This window comes from Myodes glareolus, chromosome 4 (assembly GCF_982192425.1).
Source record: "Myodes glareolus chromosome 4, mMyoGla1.1, whole genome shotgun sequence".
Classification (NCBI taxonomy): Eukaryota; Metazoa; Chordata; class Mammalia; order Rodentia; family Cricetidae; genus Myodes; species Myodes glareolus.
Window position 1 is genome coordinate 16,371,942 of NC_142029.1, and position 23,540 is coordinate 16,395,481.

The window sequence follows — 23,540 nt, forward strand, 5'->3', positions numbered from 1 at the left end:
CAGTGATTCCTCCCGACCTCATGTCCACTCCACTTCAGCCTCATTTTGAAAAATTTTGTTTTCCATATGTATAGGCATTTTGCCTGCGCGTATGTTCCTCCTCTACATGCCTAGGTTGTGTGTGCCTGACGCACAAGGAGGCCACCAGAAGAGGGTGGATCCTCTGGAACAGGAGTCTCAGAGGATCGGGACCGGCCATGTGGGTGCTGGATTGAACCTGGATGGTCTGGAAAAGCTCTTACCTCTGAGCTGTCTTTCCAGCCCCTGATTCAACTTCTTTTTAATTGTTGTTTCGTTTGGTTGTTTTGTTGTTGTTTTGGTTTTGTTTGGTTTGGTTTGGTTTTTGGTTTCTCAAGACAGGGTTGCTCTGTGTAATAGCTCTGGATGTCCTAGAACTCACTTTGTAGACCAGGCTGGCCTTGAACTCACAGAGAGTACTTGGATTAAAGGTATGCACCACCACTGCCCGGTGCTGGCTTGATTTTTTATTTCAGGTGTACATAAGGTGGGAGAGTGGGACAATTTCCTTTGAACATTAGGTCCTACTAATGGGAAAAGTGTTGGATTTGAAGGATACTGTTCCAACTTGACACTTGGAGGCAGGTCCCCCTCCTGGGTCAGGGATAACTTGAGACAGGGCTGCTGGGAAGTTTGCCTATCACAGGAGAGGCTCTGGATTCAACTCCCAGATCTGAAAAAGAAATCTTCATCCCATACTCAGGAGGCAGAGGCAGGCAGATCTCTGTGAATTTGAGACCAGATGGTCTACATAGAGAGTTCCTGGGCAGCCAGGGCTACTTAATAGAGAGACCCTGTCTACAAACAAAAAAAACTACATCGCATTGACACCTATAACCTTCCATAGAGAAGTCCATCTTTCTTCTCTGCCTACATTAGCTTATACTTGTTTGTAAATGATTAAATGGCATGTAGCTCAGCTGGTCCCTGGCCTGCACAAATTCCTAGGTCCCATCCCCAGCACTGCACACACCACACCTGTACATGTAACAGTCAAAGGCATTGGCAGGGAGATTGGAAGTCCGAGGTTATTCTAGGCTATTGTGATGTTTTGAATAAAAAATGGCCTCCGTAGGCTCTGTGTTTGAATATATGGTCCCTGATTGACTGAATGCTTGAGAAGGGTTGGGTGGTGTGGCTTTGTTGGAAGGGGTGTGTCTCTGGGGGTGGGCTTTAAGGTTTCAGAAGACTGACACCAGCCCCAGCATGCCTCTCTGCCTCCTGCTTATAGATCAAGATGTGAGCTCTCAGCTGCTCCTTTTACGCCATGCTGCCGTGCTCCGGCCATGGTGGTGACCAGACAGGAAGCCCTAAGCAAGCCTTTCTTATTACAACTTGCCTTGGTTGTGGTGTTTTATCACAGTGATAGTAAGGAAACTAAGCCTCGTATATACTGAATTCCAGAACTTTTCTCCAAAACAAAACCCAAAACTAAACCAAAACATAAAAACCCACAAAAGAATAAAAAAATAGAAATGAAATAAAAATATAAATGGAAAGCCAAGCAAAGTGATACCTGACTCTGTCTCAAAAGCCAACGAGGGAGCAAACAACCCGTTATGCTGCTTCTGTAGGTAAAGTGGCTTCCAGCCAAACCAGAACCCACATAGCAGAGGGAGAGAACAGACTTCTGCAAATTGCCCTCTGACCTCCACATACACACATATGCACTAACAAAATAAATGGGAGAAGCAAACATATAAAACCACTGGGGAAGCCAAGGCAATAGGATCATGAGTTCCATGCCAGTCCAGAATATACAGTAAAACTATATACATAGAGAGAGAGATTTCTCTCTCTCTCTCTCTCTCTCTCTCTCTCTCTCTCTCTCTCTCTCTCTCACACACACACACACACACACACACACACACACACACACATCACAAAAACTCATAAATGGATGGGCATAGTGGTGATCACCTGCAAGCCTAGGAGTCTGAGGCAGGAGGACTGAATTCTAGGCTAGCCTGAGGTACATGTTGAGATTCTGGTCTCAAAAAGGGGCTGGAGAAATGGCTCAGTGGTTAAGAGAACTTGTTACTCTTGCAGAAGACCTGGGTTTAACTCCTGGCATCCACAAGGTGGTTCACAACCATTTGTAACTCCAGTTTGGGGAATCCATTCGGGGAATGCCTTCTTCTGGTCTCCCAAGGCACTGAGCATGGGGAACACAGACATACATGGAGACAAAGCACTTGTAGACATAAACTCAAACAAAAACAAAACAAGCAAACAAAAAAGAAAGCCGTAAATGGTAACAAGACCATATATATTGGTCTGGAAAAATCTTCACATCATGGTATTATTTTATGTAGTCTGTCAATTTTTTAGTCATTTTAACTATTACTGGTATTAATGGAATACTGAGCCATCCTAAATAACCACAGAGAGAATTTCCAAATATAACTTGTTGTTGTTACTATTGTTTAGTTCTAGGATTTGCAAAAGAAGACTTGTTCATTTTCATTGTGTGTATCTGGGTGTTTTGCGTGTATGTCTGACTGTGTACTACATGTATATAGTGCTTGCAGAAGTCTGAGAGAGGGCATCGGATCCTCTGGCATTACAGACGGCCATGAACCACCGTGTGCATGCTGGGAATTAAACTCAGGTCCTGTGGAAGAGCAGCCAGAGGTCATAACTGTTGAATCACTTCTGCAGTCTTTTTCTGTTTGTTTATTTTATTTTGAGGCAGGGTCCCACTGTGTAGCCCTGGGTTGGCCTGAACCTTGCCCTCTAGACCACGTTGGCCTCAAGTTCACAGGGATTCACCTGCCTCCGTCTCCTGAGTGCTGAGAACAAAGGCATGCACAACCACTTCGGGTTGTTGTAGGGTTTTTTGTCCGCTCTTTTCTTTTTCTTTTCACACAGTCTCTCATGGGTAAGTCTTGGGCTTTTGGTCGTCCCACCTCCATCTCCCAAGTCCTGGGACAGCAGATTTGTACCCACAAGTCAACCTTTCAATATGTTTCCTGGAGTAGCATTGGCATAGCAATACCACACAGTAAATCGTGTGTCTGCAAAGAGGCTGGGGCAAGGAGCAGTAATTAAAGGTAAAATGAGGAGACTTTCGTAAGTTATGTTGATGCAATGATCCTTGGCCACAGGATCAATAGCAAGGACCGCATCTGTCCAGGGTTGAGCAGGCAGCCATGGGTGCATGTTCTCTTCGTGAGGCTGCTGTCGCCTGTGTGGGGTGGGGCTATGACAGTCCCTTGTCAACAGCTTTTCTTATTAACCATTTGTGAAATTTTTCTTTCTTGATTTCACTTTAGTGTCTTATGATGCTTGACAAAAGCAATTCCACTTTCTTTCATTCGTTCAATCATTGATTCATTCTTCTTCTTTCCTTTTCTTTTGGAGACAGAATCTCACATAACCTAGGCTGGACTTGAACTTTTGATCCTCCTGTCTCCATCCCCTAACTGTTGGGATTATAGGTGTGAACCACCCTGGCAAGACTATGCTGATGCTGCTGAGAATAAAAGCCAGGGCCTCGATCATGACTGGCAAGCACTCTACCACTGAGCAACATCCCAGCCCTCCGTTCTGATTTTAACCACTGCCACAAAAGTCCTTAAACAGGCCTGGTGGTATTCAACCAGACTTGTCAACCTGTGGGGCTCAGGTGATCCTATCACCTCACTCTCTCAAATAGCTGGGACTGTTAGAGCACATCACTGCCCCAGTCACATCTTCATCACTTTTTAAAAAATTATTCGTCTGTATTTTATGTACAATGGTGTTTTGTTTGCATGTATGTCTGTGCAAGGGTGTCAGATCCCCTGGAACTGGAGTTAGGGACACTTATGCCATGTGGGTGCTGGGAACTGAATCCCGGATCCTATGGAAGAGCAGCCAGTGCTCTTAAACTTCTGAGCCATCTCTACAGCTTCCCCCACACCTCTTCTTTATTTTTTTTTTTTTAAGACGGGGTCTCATGTAGCTCAGGCTGTCTAAAACCCTTGCTATGTAACTCAGCATGACTTTGGACTCTGAGTCCTACTGCCTTTATTTCCTACATGCTGGGATTAGAGGTGTGCTCCATGCCCATGTGCTTGGCTTTCAAACCCCTGAGCAACAATCTATTTTTAGATAAAAGTCATGCCAATCTGATGGGTAAAAACCATATGTTTTTGTTTGCTTGTTTGTTTGAGACAGGGTTTCTCTGTGTAACAGTTTTGCCTATCCTGTAACTAGCTTTGTAGACCAGGCTGGCCTTGAACTCACTGAGATCTGCCTGCCTCTGCCTCCCAAGTGCTGGGATTAAAGGCGTGTGCCACCATGGCCTGACTCAGCCATTGTTTTTATTACAATTTTCTCTCTTTCTTTCCTTTTTAATGTTATAGCTTTTGGTCAAGTGTAGTGATTCAATACATTGCCTATAAGACCAGTAGCTGAGAGGATAAGGAGGGAGCTGCCTTTGAGTTTCATGCCAGCCTGTTCTGCCTAGTGAGATTCTGTCCCAAGAAAACCAAAATAAACAAAGTAAGTAAGTAAATGGATAAATATAGTTTTGATTTTTTTTTTAAACTTAGGCATGGTGGTTCGTGCATGTCATCCCAACAGTCAGAAGGTTGAGATAGGAATGCCATGAGTTTTATGACAGCCTGGGCTACCCTGCCTTAACACCACCTAGCCCCCAAAATTTGTAAAAATAAAATTATAGGTTTTTTTTTCCTTTTTAAGCTAGCTATGTAGTGTATGTCTATAATCCTGGCACTGGGGAGGCTAAGATAGTATGAGTGCTGTGATTGGGGGGCCAGCCTGGTCTATATAGAGAGTTCTAAGAGAGCCAGGGCTACAGAGGAAGACAATGTCAAGAGAGACAGAGAGAAAAGAGGAGGGAAGTGGTACTCTCCCCTAATCCCAGCATTTGAGAGACAGATGTAGGAAGATCAGGAATTCAAAATCAGCCTCAGCTACATAAGTTCCAGGCCAGCCTGGCCCACATGACTGTAAAACAAAAATAATGGGTCTTCAGAATGACAGTTGGTAGAGGTGCTTGCTGCAAAGTCTGAAGGCCTGAGTTCTACTCCTGGAATCGATATGGCAGGAGAAACTGGCTCTAGAAGATGCCCTGTGATCTCCACATGTATGTTATGACCCGCCTCCTTGGCCATCGTATACACATCATCTTAACTAATTGTTAAAAATCTGGGTGGTAGAAACACTGCCCAGCCTAGGTGAGGTCACAGGCTTAATCCCAGTTGGAAAAAAAAAAAGAGCTCATGTTTCCTGGGGCCACTTGACAGGGTTCTAGCGTGGCAAAGTGGGAGGTGGATTTGTGCATCCCACACCAGTCTGGGTTGGGGTGTGTGTGCGCGCACAAGGACTGAGTTGTGCAGAATCTACTCTCTGTGGGCATGTGGGCAGGTGTGGCCAGGTGTGTGTCCGTGGGTGAGTGCACCAGGTGTGCATTCAAGTGGGCCAGCATGCCAGACAGGTGTGTATGTGTTTGAGGCTGGGCATGCGTTTGTAGGTGTGCCTGCCATCCTTGTGTCCTCAGGCCCTAGGAGCCTCTGGCTGGAGTGGTGAGAACCCGGCGAGGGTGGCTGTGGGAGCAACCAGTCCAGACCTGGGGTGCCTTGGGAAGCATTCTTTGCTTCTGCTGATCCCTGGTCATGGTCACACTTGAGGTCGGGGAGACTTGGAACTGGTGTCCATGCACAGGGGAGAAGAGTTCCTGCCCAGGAACTTGAGGGGTGACGAAGAAATGTATACATGGGCAAGAACTAGTTAGACTTCAGCACCTCCCTACTTTGCTAATAAGGACCAGATCAGGGGGGCTACGGCAAGGGTGGTTTCAGCCACTCCCCCAGCCCCTGCCATGTCTTTTATGGGGAGAAAGGGAGCCCAAGAGCCCTTGATCAGCAGCCCGCCTGGTGGGGTCCCTCTGAGCTCTCAGCTGGATGTGTTCCCTCCCTGACCTGTCTGTAAGAGCTCCCAGTCTGAGAGGAGAGAAAGCTGGAGATGTAGGAGAAAGGGCAGTCTATCCTACATATGAAATGGTGATCTGAGCGCTGGAAGTCTTCAAGTATCCTCAATTCCAGACGTTAGCCCTATTCTCTGACGCATTTTGGGGACTGTTACTTCGTCCCTTTGTAGAGAACAGGAACTTTGGCCTCCCCATGTTTATCCTTCCCTCATCTCTCCTGGCTTGGCTTCTAGGACCCAATGATCTCCAGATTTGGCTTCCTTTCCTAGGCCATTCTTTCTGGTGGTCAGTTCTCAGCACTCATGGAGACTGCTCTGGGCCAGGACACACAAGGGACACACAGACAAATGAGAGCAGGGATCTGGGCTCCCAGGAGGCCCCCAACTCAGCTGCAGACCCAGAGATGCCTAGTGGGATGCCCTTCTCTGAAGGAAGGCGTGGGGGAAGCCAACTCAGGTGATATAGACAAAAGAAGCTAAGAGAGAGAGAGGCCTGGAACAGAAAGAGGGTTCAGAAGCTCCTGCAGGGCTGACGACAAGGGGGTGGTGACCTCTCCCACCAGGAGATGAGTTTCCTTCCCAAAGTTCCTTCTCACGCGATGGGCCGGAAGGGGTTGTCGACCTATTGTTCCCTGGCACGCAATCACCCTCCCAGCCCTTGTCAGCATTTGGGTGGGTAGGCGTGGGAGGAAGTGAGCTGAGTCTGGGTGCTGGCAAGACCCCAGTGCAGAGGGTGCAAGTCCTGGGGATGCTGGCTCACATGTGTATCTGAGGGGTATACAGCTGCTCATGGTAAGCATATAGGTTTGCTCCTACACTGAGAACACCTTTCCCAGTGTTTCTGCTGTGTGTGTGTGTCACCTGAGGCCTGACACTTTATACATATTATCTCATTAAGCCTCTTACCAGCCCTGTGAGTACGGCTTATTATCCTCAGTTGCAAGATGAGAAAATCCAGACTCAGGTTATGCAACTGGCTAGTGAATTTGAGCCAACCACCTGCTTATCACTTTCCACTTCCCAATCCCTGCTGAGGTGAAGCACCTCTTTATTTGCTGACCGGGAACAGAAGTGCAGAGATGAAGGAAGAGAGGGGCATGAAAAGCAAACAGATGTCGCCTTACTGTCCTCCTAAAGCCATAGGTAGGCAGGCGGGCAGGCAGAAAGCACAAGTGGCCTCGGCCCAAGACCAGAGGCTGTTTTCCTCCTCAGAATGAGGTGAACTGTACCAGGTGTTTCTTGCTATCAATGTTCCTGCTACATAACCTGAGAGAAACCAGAGGACCCTGTGAACTGTGTCCTGGGAGAGGGATATTCAGAAAGCAGGACCTTAGGTGATTAGCTGAGGGGGTTGTTTCATTAAGAGTTGGGAAGTTCTTAATAAAGTGGAGGACAGACTCTGGAGACTGACTCTTTGAACTCACCCTGGTCTGGGAGAAGCAGCGTCTGGATTCCCCAGTGGAGATGGTACACTCACACCAGTTACAAACAGTTCGCCTCATCCAGAGATTCCTTTGCCACCTGGAAAATCCTTGATCTGGGAGTGGATTGCCTTAGGATGAAATTGACCTGGCAGATTAGGATAAAAGGAAAGTTAGTGACTGGGTCCATTTGCCTAGGTACCAAGATAGAGACATGACCTTGAGGATAAAACAACCAATAAGGAACACATGGCCCAAGGCCACAGCTCCTTCCAAAAGGGTGAGCTGCTGTGGACTCAAAGCAGCAGGGTTGGCCTGTGGAACTATCAGTAGAACCTATCTTGGGGTCTTCAGGTCTAGCTGAGAACTAGAGTGAGCTAGGCTTGTACTGCTATCGGGGAAAAAGCAGAAAGGTGACCGCTGGCAACCCCTGTGTACCTCTGCAGGCTTTCTTCTGTGATACCATCTCCTGGGGGCCTGTTGTATTGGGCTCACCTGCCAAGGTAGTCTGGCTATTTTGATTAATCCTCTACCTTCTTCCATCACTGAATTATAGTTCCCAATACTGGGGATGGGGTGGAAACTGACCTAAACAATCTAAAAGACCTAACTGGTGCGAGCTGCTTAAGATAAAGAGCTAGGAATCTGAGATGTAGAGACATGGGGGCCAGAGGAGTCCCTCAACCTCCATGGGGAGACAAAGGCAGGGTCCCAACTCAGGGCCTTTTCTACCATTTCTTCTTTGCCCAAATTGCCCATGCCTGGTGTACCATACTTCAGTGTTAACCCACCTCGTGGAGTGAGATGATGTCTCTCAGATGATGTCTGCCCAGGGGCTTCCCAGGACAGACCAAGGCAGACCTGGCTCCGTGTGCCCCTTACCATCTGTCAGTCAGGAGTGGCGAGTGAAGGAGCAAAGTCTCCTGTCCAGTTCTTCCTACCTTGGCTCTGGCTAGAGCGGAGCCTTAGGTCTCCTGGTTAAAGATTGGCCAGGTGCACCCGAGAAGCCCAGACCATCTCCAGTCCATAACCGTTAGATGACAATCAACAGATCAGTTCTGAAACTTTACGGGAAGCTGAGCTCTGCTGACCTTGGATTGGAGAAGTTTGGTGATAGCAGCCATTGTGTCTGAGGTTTTACACGTGCCACTATGGTACCCCAGTGCATCAGTCCGTGCTCTTCAGAGGAACAGCAGTGTTAGAATGAATACATATCATGAAATGCGGTTGGCTTAGATAGTAAGGGCTAAGTAGACACCAGCAAGAAGTGAAGGTGGAGCCGGGTGTGGTGATGGTGGTACACACCTTTAATCCCAGCACTAGGGAGGGAGAGGCAGGAGGATCTCTGAGTTTATAAGGCCAGCCTGGACTACAGAGTGAGGCCCTATCTCAAAACCAGCCAACCAACCAACCAGTCCCACAAAATCAAAACCCAAACAAACAAAAGAAGTGAAGTCAATAGGAAAAACAATGGCTTCTTTTGTTTTGTGGTGAGTGTTTTGGCTGCACGCATGTCTGTGCATCACACGCTTGCCTAGTGCTCCAAGAAGCCAGAGGATCTCTTAGATCTGCAGTTACAGACAGTTGTTAGCCATCACGTGGGTGCTGGGCATCAAAAGAGCAGCCAGTGCTCTTAATCACTGAGTCATCTCTCCCGCACCGCCCCCACAGGCCTCTCCACCAGCAGCGTTCCGCCAGGTGCTGCCTATCCACTCCGGGGCCACGCAGAGATGTGTTTCTTAGTTGTTTACAGATCCGATCAAGTTACTCAAGATTAACCACCAAAGGTTCCCCCTTCCACAACAGTGGTTAAGGCCCAACCACTTTCTGACTGAATGTGAGGCCTGCTGTCAATAGCTCATAGCTGACAACCTCCTAGGCTCTGATGGGATCACTGACACTGTAGTTTTGCTGAATGGATGTGTAGTCAAACTGCCTTCTAAATGATTGTATTTATGTCCATGGATTAGGGCTATCCCCACTTTGATGAGAGAAGTTCCTTTTACAGTGGGCAGCAGTCAATGCCGAGATTTAGAACTGGTCAACGGGCTAAGAATAAGTGACTGTTAAATGCTCAGCCCCAAATGTATCATTTGACTTGAGGTTGTATACGTGTAAGATTGGTTCATCTGCGTCAACCGTTTGAAGGCTTGGAGAAGAGGAGGTGGAACGTCTGTGAGAGCTGAGGCCGTGATTGGGTGCTGCTCACAGCAGCTGTGATCACCTGACAAGACCAGGCCAGTCAGTGTTCAGTCATAAATGGGAGAGGGGATCATGAGGCCCCATCCTTTTCTGATAATGACAGTCAATGGTTCCTGGGGGAGGCAGAGACATCTTCCCTAGTGGTGTAGCCACTTGTAAGTTTTCCAAGCTCCTGTAAAAAACAACCTGACACCCATGCTCAAGGAAGAAACTCTAGTCAAAGTCATTGGGGCATGTACACACACACAGAGAAAGAGAGACAGACAGACAGACAGACAACCCATGAAGCCAGAAGAAAGACTAGAGGAGAAGAGGAAGGGAATCAGTGGGAGCTAAAGGTGATGAGAGAGGGTAGTGGGTAAATATGCTCAAACACATTAAACACACTTATGACAATGTCATGATTAAAACCCATTACCATGTATGACTCATATATATCATAAAAACATTGGCTATCATGCCCACGGAGTCTTCCACTAGGTTAAAGGCTCTAGAACATGGTCCATGCCCCTCAGATTGGAGCTATGCCTCTTCTCTCAACAACGAGTGGAGAAGAAGGCCGCTGCCCCCTGCTCTCCAGGGCTGGGCTTTCCTCCTCCTTAGTGGGCTCTCTCGGAGCAGGGGCTTTCCTGTGGAACTCTGACTCTTTTCCATCTTGAGATATCCAGGGCTGGGATATGGCCTGATCAGTCTTGGAATCCTAGGGCATCAGTCTCTCATTTTAGACTGTGATTAGCCAGGGCAGAAATGTGCCCTTCTGAGTCTAAGAGATGAGCTGGTCTCCTCCTGTCTGGAATTCCTTGAGGAGTTTGCCTTGGGTTTGAAGATAGGCAGGTCATAGACGGATGGGACTCCAGAAAGGGGCTCCATTGCTCCAGAGTTTATCACAGGCTGACCCTGCTTTCACCTCCTAAACTTTATTATTACTACTTTTCTTTCAGGAAGATCTATCTTATTTTTAAATTGTGTACAGTTGTTCTGAGAGGGCCAGGGAGCCAGACCAGAGCCATGAAAAGTTTCTAATAGGCCCTGCCGGGGACCAGGCCTTAGTTTCAGTTTACTGGAGCTGGCTGGAGCTGAGCAAACAGTTCTCAGGAAGACAACTCAGGGGCTACCAATCCTCAGGCACCACACAGCCTTCTGCTAGCTAAAAACAGCTTCCTACCCTGCTGCTGGGAAGTCCCTAACCACCAGAGAAGCCTACCAATCCTATGAACTTTTTGTTTAAAGTCACCAATTAGCCCCCAGACTAGCCTCCCCTCCCTGGAATTCCCTTAATCTTGTTTAAAAGGAGCCTGCGAGCTTCTCTTGTTGCTGCCATTTATCACCCCAACATGTTGACAGTTTTTAATAAACACTCTTGCTGATTGCATACAACTGATGGTCTTCTGTGGGACTCCTCGCGGACCCTAAAAGTTCGTGTGTATCTGTGTCTGTGTGTCCATTGTCTCCGTGGTGTGTGTGTGTGTGTGTGTACTCACAGAGGTCAAGATGTCTGGCCCCCTGGAGATGGAGTTATAGACAGTTGTGAGCCTCCCAATGTGCATACTGGGAAATGAAATTCCAGGGGAGCAGCACCATTATCCAGAACTTTGTATGGCATTGACCAAAAGCTAAGTAGCATACTACGTGAAGAGATGATTGTGGGTCAAAGCATCTGTCAGTCTTTCCACTTCTTCCCCAGTCCTACAAAGAGTCCATACAGATGTTCCATTTAGGGCTGAGCATTTGACAGTCACTTTGAGCAGTAATTAGGAGCTCCAACATTATTTTTTAAAATATGTAATCCCAAATATTATTTTTTTTCCAAGTCACAGAGAACCATGATATTGCTATCTAGACTGTTGGGTGATAATCATTGGACAAATCTCTTTGGAAATGAGTCTGGCTCATTTTTATTTCAGCTTGGAGAATCATAACTTGTAAGATATATTTGTTTGGAACTTTATAAGTCATAAAGATATCATAAATGAACTGGAGGAGCAAGAGTGCGGATGGGGTCTAACATGGTGGCACACGCCTTTAATCCCAGCACTCCGGAGGCAGGCAGGTGAATCTCTGAGTTTGAGGCCAACCAGGAACACAGAGTTCCAAGACAGCAGGGCTACAAAGAGAAAGCCTGTCTCAAACAACAAAACTAACAATTAAAAAAAAACAGGCAAATAAAAGATTGTGGCAAAATATGTTCCATTTACCATGTAAGTACACAGTTAAGGGTGTTAAGGTCATCCATAATACAGTCCAACACTGATGGCCATTCGCTTCCTAGAATGTTTTATGATCCTAAACGGAAACTATATTCCTTAAATACTGAGTATAAAAAACAAAAACAAGAAAAAAACAACAAAAACCAACAAAACCCATCTTCTCATTCTTGCCTCCTCTGAATCTCTGGGAACCTCTTGTCCTTATTCAGCGAATTTATCTACTTTGGGCTGACCAGTGTTCCTTTCTGTGAGCTTATCACAAGTATGAGTCCTTTCTTATGGCTGTGACCAAATGCCTCACAGGGATCAACTTTGGGAGGAAGACTTTACAGGGATTACAGTTTGAGGAGATACACTCTCTCATGGTAGGGAGGGTGTGGAGGAACAGGAGTGGTGTGGTCACACCATAGTAAATCTGTGTTTATCTTCCCGGGGGACCACTGAATCATTCTTCACAGTAGCTGAAACAGTGTATTTCCACCAGCAACATATGAAGGTTATACTTTTCCACATGCTCCCCAATATTTATCATGTTCCATTTTAAAAATTATTGACATCCTACTTATAAGAGTTGGCTTTTATCAACTTGACACAAACTAGAGTCATTTGGAAATAAGAAACTTCACTTGAGAAATTGACTCCCTTAGACTGGTCAGTGGGCATGTATATGGACATTTTCTTGATTAATGTATTGGTGTGGGAGGGTCCAGCCCACTGTGGGCAGTGCCACTCCTAGCCAAGTGGTCCTGAGTTGTGTAAGAAAGCACCAAGCCAGGAAGCCATGTTCCTCCATGGTCTCTGCTTCAGTTCCTGCCTCCAGATTCCTGTACCTTGAGTTCCTGTCTTGACTTCCTATCATGATGGACTCAACTGTACGTTACAAGATGTGCCATGGATAGCTTTTAAATTTGTTTATTTTCTGAGACAAGTTCTCACTCCGCAGTCTTGGCTGGTCTAAAATGCATAAAGATCCTCCTATCTCAGCCTTTCAAGTGCTGAGGTTAAAAACATATGCCACCACTTCTAGCTAAATTTGATTTTGTGAGAGCAGATTTTGCTATGGTGCCTGCACTTATAGTGAACTCCTGGGCTCAGGTGACCCTCCTATCAGTCTCCCAAGTGACTGGGCTCACAGATGATTGCTACCCACCCCACCTTATTGTGGTTTTCACTTACGTTTCCCTAGTGACTTATGGTATTAGGCTATTTCTCTTATGTTCATTGGTCAATAATATATCTTTTAAAGATTTATTTATTTTTATGTGTATTGTTTTTTACCAGTATGTATATCCTATATATGTATATCATATGCATGCCTGGTGCTTGGGGTTCAGAAGAGGACATCAGATCCCCTAGAACTACAGTTACAGACAGTTGTGAGTGACCATTTTGTTGCTGGGAATTGAACGAGGGAGAGCAGTCAATATCTTAACTTCTGGAGCTATCTCTCCAGCCCCAATTGTTCATTTTTTTAAAATAAAAATTGACTCAAGTTCCTTGTCCACTTTTAAACTGGGGTATCTTTGAATTATAGAAGGTCTTTACATGTCCTTGACATGACGTATGTTTTGCAATTACCTTCCATGTTATGAGTTCTATTTCCATTTCCGAGTGAGTGTGTGTGTGTTGTGTTTGTATGTGTGTGTGTTATGCTGTGTGTATGTTTGGTGTGTTGTGTATATGTGCACGTGTACGTGAAGGTGTGAACGCCCAACCAATGCATGTGCATTCAGAGGCCAGAGAAGTGTGTCAGGGATCCTGCTCTGTCACTCTGAGCCTTATTCCTCTGAGATAAGATTACTCACTGAACCAGAGAGCTGGCTGTTTGGCTAGGCTGGCCAGTAAGTTCCCAGGATCTCTCTGGCAATACCCCATAGTTTTGGGGTTATAGGCAGATATGACCATGTCCCCTGTTTTGTGTGAGTCCTTGGGGTTCAATCTTAGGTCCTCATGCTTGCACAGTGATTCCTTTTGGCCACAGAATCATCTGGCCAGGTCTCTGTCTTCACTCTCCAGTCAACCCACATTCATCTGGGGTTGTGATTCTCCCCTCACCATGAAAAGTCACAGCTTCTACTTTTTGAGGATAGGACATAGGGGCTACATGTCCACCACAGGCTGGTTCCTTCCTCTCTGTCCCATTTAAGTATTTAAATACTGAATTCCTAGAAGAAGGGAGAAAGAGAAAGCAGGAAAGAGGAGCCCACACTAACTATGAGGAAGCAGAATGAGGGCTGCTTGGAGTCCCAGGACTCAAGCAACCGAGGTTTATTAACTTAGACCACATGAGTGAACTTTGAGAGAACTGTGTTAAGTGAAAAGAGCCAGTCACAGACCATATATCATGGGGTCTGTGCGAAATGGCGACAGTAGGCAAATCTACTTGTCAAAGCTAGATTAGCATCTGGTGGGCAAGGGGGACAGGTTAGGAGGATAACCATAAATCTTAATGGGTATAGGTATGGGGGTATGATAGACAATGTTCTAAAATTGATTGGAAGTGAATTAAATGGTGAAAGAATTGTATTCCAAAAAAGCTGTTATTTAAAAAGAAGGGGAAATAAACAAGTTGGTGGTCCGTGGATGCCTCTTCTCCTGCTTTGGTCATTTTCACTTGGAAAAGCGTGGCCACGCCTGAAGATGTTTGCAGATCGGAGGCTTCATGGTCAGCCCATAGGTTGGTGTCAGGTCCACCTTGAGGCCTGGTGGCACGCTGAACTCCAGCTGCTGCAGCAGGATGGCTAAGAAGAGGAAGACTTCCCATTTGGCCGGGGTCTCTCCAATGCACCGACGCTTTCCCAGGCCAAAAATCATGACCTTTTCACTCAGAGTCTTGTTGATGGCTGTGCTGTCCTCAGTAAGAAACCGCTCTGGACAGAACTCAAAGGGGTCTTCCCACTGCTTCCTGCAAGAGGAACAGATAGGACCTGAGTGGGTAGGTTCTGAGAGGAAAGGGTAGCTACGTCCTCCCAGCTTATGTGAGAACAGGGTGTTAGAAAAGACTGGCGGTACCAAGAGCCTGTGGGGAAGGTACCAGACTTGGTGTTATCTCCTTTTGTGATGGTTCTTTTGTGTTTGTTTGGTTTCAGACTTGTGTTTGTTTGCTTCTGTGGGTTTGAAGTTGGCCTTGAACTATATAGATAAGCCCAGGTTACCTTGTGTGTGAGAGAGATTCCCTCCCTTCTGCATCTACCTCCCGAGTGCTGAGATGAAGGCCTGGGCTTCCACCTTCCACACCTGGTGCTGGGCACGGTAGATGGCACTCTACCTACAAAGCTGCACCTCCAATCATGGTAGTGCTTCTGAAAATAACGTTCTCTCTTAAACGACCCACCGTAAGGAGAATGGATTTTGGTTATTTTTAATTTTTAAATTATAATTTTATTTAAATCTTCATGTGCATGTGAAGGTCAGAGGACCTCCCTTTCTACCATGTGGGGCATGGGAATTGAACTCAGGATGCTAGGTGTGGAAGCACATGTTTTTACCTTCTGAACCATTCCTATGGTGCAAGATAGTGGTTTGTTGTGTTGGTTTTTCAAGACAGGGTCTCTCTGTGTAGCCTGGTTGTCCTGGAACTCTCTCTATAGACCAGGCTGGCAGAGAATTCAGAGATCAGTCTGCCCTCACAAGTGGTGGGATTAAAGGCGTGTTGGAACACCACCAAACGGTTGATCATGGTTTTAATACTCTTTTGTATTAGTTCCTTTTTCTTTTCTTGATGTAGTTCTGGGAATTGATCCTAGGGCCTTCCACATGACATACACTACCAGTGTTTATTCCTTCAAAGAAATAATGCCTTATCTAAAGAAAATTTAAAAAGGGACAACATGTTTCTCTCCCTCCTATTTCCAATAGGCCAGTGGGAAGGGAGATCACAGGCTTGTTTGGCTAATGCTTATAATCTGGTACTAAAAATAAACTATACAAAATGAATGGGGTTCTCATATCAATATGTCCTGGTTTGGATGGATCAGTCCGCCTGACTACAAATTAGAGTGGAGTTTTTAAAGGAGGCCATTAGACCATTCCCATAAGTCATACGATATATCCACATTATCCATCCAACTGGGACCTTGGGACATGGGGAAACTTTCTATCAATTTCTCCTTCCTTCCTTCTCTCCTTTCTTCCTTTCTTTCTTGAGACATGTATACAGCCTAGGTTAATCTAAAGCTCATTAAGAAGTTCAGACTGACCTTGAACTCACTCTAATTCTCCTGCCTCAGCCTTCCTAGGAGGCTGGATTACAGGCATTCACCATCCACACCAGGTACCTAGTTAAGATCTTCTGTACCCTGAGTCTGAGGAAGTGACCCTAAGTGTTGTCACTTGGGACAGGCTATGTAGCAGTGAGTGTTGGTCCTTATATAAGCAGTTCCCGAAGGGACAGACAACCTTCCTGATTACTGAGCATTCCCCTTCCCGTCAGGGCTAAGTACTCACTCGTCATGGTTGACCTGCCACTGGTTTATGAAGATACAGCGCTCCTTAGGAATGTAGAAGCCATTCAGTGAGGTGTCCCTGGTTGTGCTGAGGAGAGAAGAGAGCTCTGTCCAGCTCAGGACTTGGAGAGGCTGTGGTGTGGCGTGTTCCTCCCTCCACTGCATCCCAGTGTCTGATTACCACAGTCTCCAAGCCCCATTCTGGGAGGTCATGTGAAGGGCAGGGACATGGGGGAATTATCCTTGCTTTTTCTGGGATCCTGTTCTTCATCTTCAACACTTCTTTACTAGACTTTCCTTCTGCTCAGATGTGCACTGGGGCAGTCTCTGAAGCCAAGCAATCAGGGGTTGGGCCCTGCCCTGGGGAGTCTGCAGATTTTGTACCAGGAATAACCAGCCTATGGGGTGGGCAGAGCTGAATGTTCAACTCTCACAGTTGAGGAACTTGGGCTATAAATCTTACAAATCCTCAGAGGATGAAGCTCTACTTTGCCGATGGCCAAAGAGGCTTCTAGATGGAAGAAGACACTTGTGTCAGGATTGACCTTTGGTAAGGGTAGAGTTTGGGAGCCAGATAAATGGATAGACACCTTTCCAGGCAGAAGGTCTGATTTAAGTAATGTTGACAGGTGTCTGGATTCCCCTTGTGAGTGACAGTGAGGAAGGCCTGGCTGGAGCAGAAGATTCCCATAGGGAGCAAACACAAGGGCAGGTGAGTGACCACTGAGGCCATAGCGACTGGGCTGAGTGGGGGAGACCAGAGATTGTGGGGTCAGATGTTGAAGTTACCATGTTCAGGAATGAGATGAAGCCTGAGTTGTTCCCAGAGCTCAGGTACGGGATGAGTGAATAGTATGACAACTTAGGGGGCACAGAACAGGGCCCTTACCTGTGGGGGATGGTGAAGGGGACAAAGGATGTGTATCGGTAGATCTCCAGGATGAAGGCCTCCAGATAGGGCAGCTGAGGTCTGTCAGAAAGCCGTGGTTGCCGATCCCTGCCAATCACTGAGTCTGCAAAGCCCAGGCAGAGCTCATGGGGTGTTGTCTGCCCCACACAAATGTGCCCCTGTTATACTAGGGTCACTCTATGTTGACATAGGTTTACTCACGTTTCTGAGACCCCACAGTCCACCCACACCTTATGAGGACAAGTGGGGGATGCTATGTTCCTAGGACTTACACATAGTAAACACATAAACACATATTTGAAGATCAACAAGTAACTTGGAGGCTCACAGCTTCTCTGACTTCAGGGTTGAGAGCAACACATACCCAGCTCCTTGTGGATCTTCCTCTGCACATTGGGCCATGTCACAAGGAGCAAAAGGCTCCAGGAGATGGCTGTTGTGACTGTTTCAAATCCTGGGCAGCAGGGAGTAGGGAGAGGAGAAAGGACAACAGGGAGAAGGAAAAGATTTAAAGGAGCTTCTCCATAAACAGAGCAAGTCCTATCCTCTTGGGCTCCCATCCCTGTGTATCTTGAGGGAAGGGCTGTGTCCTCAACAGAAACTTGAAGCCAAGCATGGTGTCTTATACCTTGAATCCCTATACTAGTCTAGTCTCAGGCAGGAGAATTGTCACAAGTTTGAGACCAACCTGGGACGCAGGGATGAGACTTTGTTTCAAACAAAACAAATCAGAACCAAAGAATCCAAACTCAAAACAAATCAAACAAACAAGAACCTGAGAGATGCTTGTTTCATAGTCAATGGCTGAAATTACAAACCTGGACTCCAGGTTGCAGAACCCTTTTACTTTCCAGGTAGGGAAAACCAGGCCCAAAAGGAGAGGGGCTTGGTTGAGTTTCTCCTAGGAGCTGGATACACAGCATGAAGTCATACCTTGATCTTATGACAGGTGTCTGTTCTGTGTCACCTGCCATGTGGCTGTTGAGTTAGTTGATAGGGTGGGTATGGGTAAATAGCAGCTATTGGATAAAGAGGCAGGGGCAGGGCTCCTACCAGCTCCAAAGAGGTCATTGACAATGTTGACAATCTTCTCGTGAGGGATTTGGACACCGTTGTCTTTGGAGTTCTCAGTGTGCTTGAACAAGGCACCTGTGATGTCCTGGATACTGTTCTAGAGGACACAAGTTTAAGGGAACTTTGGCATTTTGATGGCCAAATGCCAGATCATACCCCATCCCATTTGAGATATCCCCAGTGCCTAAGAACTGCATTGCCCTCCGGGAACTGGGCTGGGGCTCAGAGTTTTGAACTGGCATCAGCCCTAAATAGAGCATAGTCAGTTCCTGTGCCACTGACCCTTCTTCCCCTAGCACCAGGGGTCGGGTTTCAGAAAAGGAATAAGATTGTGTGAACCAGGAAAGAAAAGTTTCCTGAAGCTGGAGTTTAGCCCACTTTGAGGTTCATGTTCCTACAGAACAATAGCCTTTAGATGAGCAACACCCTATATTGCAAAGCTCTGCCAAGGCTCCATTCACCTGTCTTTTTTTTTTCCTGGGGTTTGGAGAAGGCCCCTGGGGGGAGCAGTAGGGAACAGGGCATGACTGCAGGTCACAGGTCTCTGAGTGGTCCTGAGCCTTCCTAGTACTTGGCAGCACACGGCAGTCTGAGTACGGTGGAGTAGGATGTGAGGGGATGTTCTCTGGACCTGTGTGATGGGTTTACTATCTGCCTCCCAGTCTCACCTTGTTGAAGTCTTGATAGTGCTCCTGGACAGTCTTCTGTAGGAACAGCACAAATTTATCATTGAAGTTCTTAAACCTCTTGAGGGCCGGGTTGGGCAGGTAGCGCAGGATGGGGAAGAAGTCCACAGCATTCCCTGATGAGGCAGTCTCCACAAAGTCGTTGCTGCTCTTCACGATACTCAGCATCTCTTCGCTCTTCCGGGGGAAGTTCTTCCCAAAGCACATGGCTCCAATGACATTAGCTACCGATTCCACCACTAAATTGACAGGTTCAAAATGCCCAACTTCTGCCATCTGCTTCTGGAACTTGCTGACTAGATGGTTAGCCTCCTTGCTCACATGATCCTCTAAGTAGCAAGAGGATGATGATGTCGGGTCTGAGGCTATGGAGAAACTCTTCAGAGCATCCATGGCTAGGCGGCGGCGTGCAACCCACACCGGTCCACTGTCTGGGTTGAAGGTCATGCTCTTACCATTAGTGATAAGTGTGAAACTGTAGAGGTCTGGTCGGCCCTTGAAGTCATCTCCCTGCTTCACCAGGGCCTGCCGGATGGTGTCCAGGCCACTCAGCACCACCACAGGCGTGGAGCCGATGCGGATCTGCAGCACGTCCCCATACTGCTTGCTCAGCTTGGTCAGTGACAGGTGTGGATTCTTCCCCAGAGTCAGCATATGCCCAATGATGGGCCATCCCCAGGGTCCAGGTGGACTCTTCAGACCTTTGGGGACCCGGGTTCTTAAAGCTTTGACCACACAAAATACTATACAGAAGATGGCAGTGGCCAGTAGTAGCTCTGGGGTCAAGGAGATGTTCTGGGACAATGCCATCTGTACCGGCTGCAGGGGAAATGGAAGGGTGGGGTGGTTTAGCATGGATTCTGAGCCTCCCTTTATTCCTCCACTTTCTCATTCAGACGTCATATTTTCTATGTTTGACTTTCAGCAACACACCAGGACAGTGACGATTTACCTGTCATGTGTCCTGCCCCCTCCGAAATTTCCCCTCACCCTATCGCAGAATTCAAAAGAACCTTAGAAGCCTTACGTTTCTCAATTTTAGTGTCTGAATTTCCACCCCAGGCTCTCCTGTCTATGTCTTCTCCCATTTCCATTTCTGAGACTGGAGAGGATACAAATGTTCATTCCAAAACAACGAAGCTAAAGACCTCTACTCACCAGCTCCAATTACAGAGTGTTTGCTGGGATTTCTGCCAAAGTGTCTAACACAGTGTGGGCCCCCTGTTGGAGCCCTCTACACACCCATGGGGCAGAAGATGTCCCCTTGCCCAAGCAACAGAAGGTCAGTGTCCCTGGAATCACACCAATGACCTGTGGCCTTACCTTCCCTCGATGACTCTCTATCAATACCAAGCAGGGACATCACCTCTAAAAATGAGCCTTCATTGACCTCCATGCTTGGAGACTGAAGCAGGCAACAGCCAGGTCCAAGGCTCCCCAATGCTAGGCAGGTATTCTTTCCCTGTCTTCTTACTTCAAGCAACTGTCCTTAGATACAGCCTATTTGAAACTCCTTAGTTAAAGACAGGGGGACAGTGAGATGACTCAGTGGTTCAAAGCACTTACTGGTAAGCATGAAAACCTGAGTTTGATCATTGGAATCCACCTGGTGGAAAGAGACAACTGACAACTGACTCCTGAAATTTATCCACTGAACTGTGGCATTCATACATACAGACAGACAGAAGCATATCTCTCTCTCTCTCTCTCTCTCTCTCTCTCTCTCTCTCTCTCTCTCTCTCACACACACACACACACACACACACACACACACACACACACAGAGAGAGAGAGAGAGAGAGAGAGAGAGAGAGAGAGAGAGAGAGAGAGAGAGTTTTAAAAAGATATACTAAGGTACTAAGGTTCAGGACTGAGAAGCAAGAAACAAAACCTCAGACCTCCTTCGGTCTCCAGAGGGTCCCCATTACTCCATCTCTGAAAGCATTTAGGATATAGAAGCTGATTCTGTGATCAGAAAAGACACATATACCTGAAAGGTAGGAACTGGAGATCGCAGAGTTGTAGGAGCCAATCCAGGACGTCTGGGTTCAGATGAGGGGCCTTTTATAACACCATCCTCTCCGGACTGGCCCAACTGCTTGCGTCACTTGATATCAAAGCTGGTTACCGCGCAAAGTTAAAAGGATCAATTCTTGGCTTTGCGTCAAGATCCCTCTGCCCCGCATTCTATTCAGGTCTTTGGGGCAAAAGATGTTCAGATTCTGTAGAGATAAATATTCAAGGCATTTTAGGGTCCAGGGCAGAGAATACAATCTTTCAAAGACAGCAGAGCCCAGGGTGTAAAAATTAAGCCTGTGGGCAGTATACCCTTTTTTGCATTGTACCTCAGTCCAGGACAACCAGGGGCAGCTCATGCTCCCTGTGAAGGCAGAGAGGGAGCTGCATTATTCTACTGACTTTTCTCCATTGACAAACTACCTGATGAAAGTAAGTTAAGGAAGGAAGGTTGCTTTGACTCACAAGTTTGGGAGACGCAGCAGCAGGAACACGAGTCAGCGGGTCACATTGTATCTGCAGCAAGGAGCAGAGAGAGATGAATGCTGCTGCTAGTGAGACTCTGTGTGTGTGTGTGTGTGTGTGTGTGTGTGTGTCCTCAACCAGGGACTGAAGCGTAGAGATGTCATCCATGGTGTGGTATAAGTCAGAATGTGTCTTCTATCCTCAGTTGAACTTTCTGGAAAGATATGCCCTTGGGATATCTTCTGGGTGACTCTAAATTTCTTCAGGATGACACTGGAGATTAACCATCATGGGCATGTTCTAGCTACCTCAACAATCCCTACACCTCTGTAGTGTGTGTATGTGTGTGTGTGTGTGTGTGTGTTTTTATGTGTATGTGTAATTGAACCTACATCCACTAACATACTTGATAAAGACTCTGACACTGAACTGTGTCTTGACTCCTCCCCCCAACTTTTATTTTTTAGAACTTTGTATTCTAAAGAGAGACTTTCTCTACCCTCTTTCCTGTGTATGATGGTAAAGAATTAATGAATGTCATGAATTTCTGCAATGTCAACTGGCTTGGATTCATAGTCAACATCTTTGGGCAGGCAGGCAGGGGAAACACCAACAAATCAGACAAGTTCCAGAACCAAGAGACAAAGGAATTAAAAACAAATGCAGGGCTGTGTATAGTAGCACACATTTCAATCCTAGCACTTAGGAAGCAAAAGTAGAAGGATCTCTATGAGTTCAATGTCAGCCTAGTCTACAGAGTAAGTTTGAGGACACCTGGGTTACATAGCAAGATGCTTTTTTAAAAAAAAAAACATAAAATACTGTATATGAACTTGATTGGAGTCTATGTTTAACAGAAATTAATTTTTAAAGTCACAGAAGACATTTTTGGAAGGATAATTAAGGACTCATGGACATGGCCTGGAGAATATACTACATTCCTGAATTAATGAATACTATTTATCTCAGGTGTGACATATGATCATTCTTACATGCTATCTAGAACAGAACTAGTTATCCTAGTTCTATGAAGAGACACCACGACCAAGGCAAGCCTTATAAAATAAAGCATTTAATTGGGGGCTTGGTTGCAGTTTTAGAGGATCAGTCCATGATCATCATGGCAGGAAACAGACAGGCATGGCACTGGACTAATAGCTGAGAGCTTTTCCTCTTTATCCGCAGATAGAAGGCAGGGAGAGATCAAGATTGGCTTGTCGTGGAGATTTGAGACTTTAAAGGCCACCCTCAGTGACAAAACTTCTCCAACAAGGCTACATTTCCTAATTCCTCCCACCAATTCCAGTGACGGAGGGCCAAGTATTCACAGGTATGAGCCTATGAGGGCCGTTATCATTCAAACCACCACAGGGGGGACAATGTTCTTGTTCTAGGAGACTAATGCTGTATGCTTCAGGGGTGGAGTTTCATGATATCCGCCACCTTTCAAGTGGTTCTTTTATAAAAAGCCAAAGGGAAAAACCCTGTATTTTGGAACTTTTGAGGTGCTTCAGTGTGTTCATATGCTTGCCACTGAGCCTGATGATCTGATTTGAATCCCAACATCTCATGTGCTGGGAGGAATTGTCCTATGACCTTCACATGTGTGCCTTGGCACATTCACCTATTGGCAAATGTGTACTCTCTCTTTCTCTCTCTCCTACACACACACACCTACACAATAGATAAAAACTTTAAAATTAAAAAAAAAAAAGCCGGGCCATGGTGGTGAACGCCTTTAATCCCAGCACTCAGGAGACAGAGATAAGTAGATCTCTGAGTTTGAAACCAGCCTGGTCTACAGAAAAAATTCCAGGACAGCCAGGGCTAAACAGAGCATTCCTGTATTGGGGAAAAATAAAAAAATATTATTATTATTATTACATATATATACACATTCTGGACTGTCAAAAATGGCTCAGTGGGTTAAAGCGCTTGCTACCAAGCCCAAGGACTTGGCTCTCCAGGACTCATATGGTGGAAGGAAAGAATAGATCTTGCATGATGTCCTCTGACTTCCATGTGAGCACCAAGGCACAGACAGACACACGCACATGTTTCCCCCACTCTCTCTCACACAACACACACACACACACACACACACACACACACACACACAAAATCCCTTTAAACTTCAGGAACAACTTGTGCAAGTGTCA

General features: G+C 46.4%; 1 protein-coding gene across 1 annotated transcript; it reads right to left on the reverse strand.

Moving 5' to 3' along the window:
• Positions 1-13,998: 13,998 nt before the first annotated feature.
• LOC125393256 (cytochrome P450 1A2) lies at positions 13,999-21,038 on the reverse strand. The gene is made up of 7 exons (XM_085689115.2): positions 20,891-21,038; positions 18,883-19,719; positions 18,194-18,311; positions 17,505-17,594; positions 17,120-17,243; positions 16,232-16,318; positions 13,999-14,690 (listed from the first exon to the last, which is right to left on the reverse strand). The coding sequence occupies exons 2-7, from the start codon at positions 19,708-19,710 to the stop codon at positions 14,396-14,398; spliced, it is 1,542 nt and encodes a 513-aa protein (XP_085545241.2). The 5' UTR covers positions 19,711-19,719; positions 20,891-21,038; the 3' UTR covers positions 13,999-14,395.
• Positions 21,039-23,540: the final 2,502 nt, after the last annotated feature.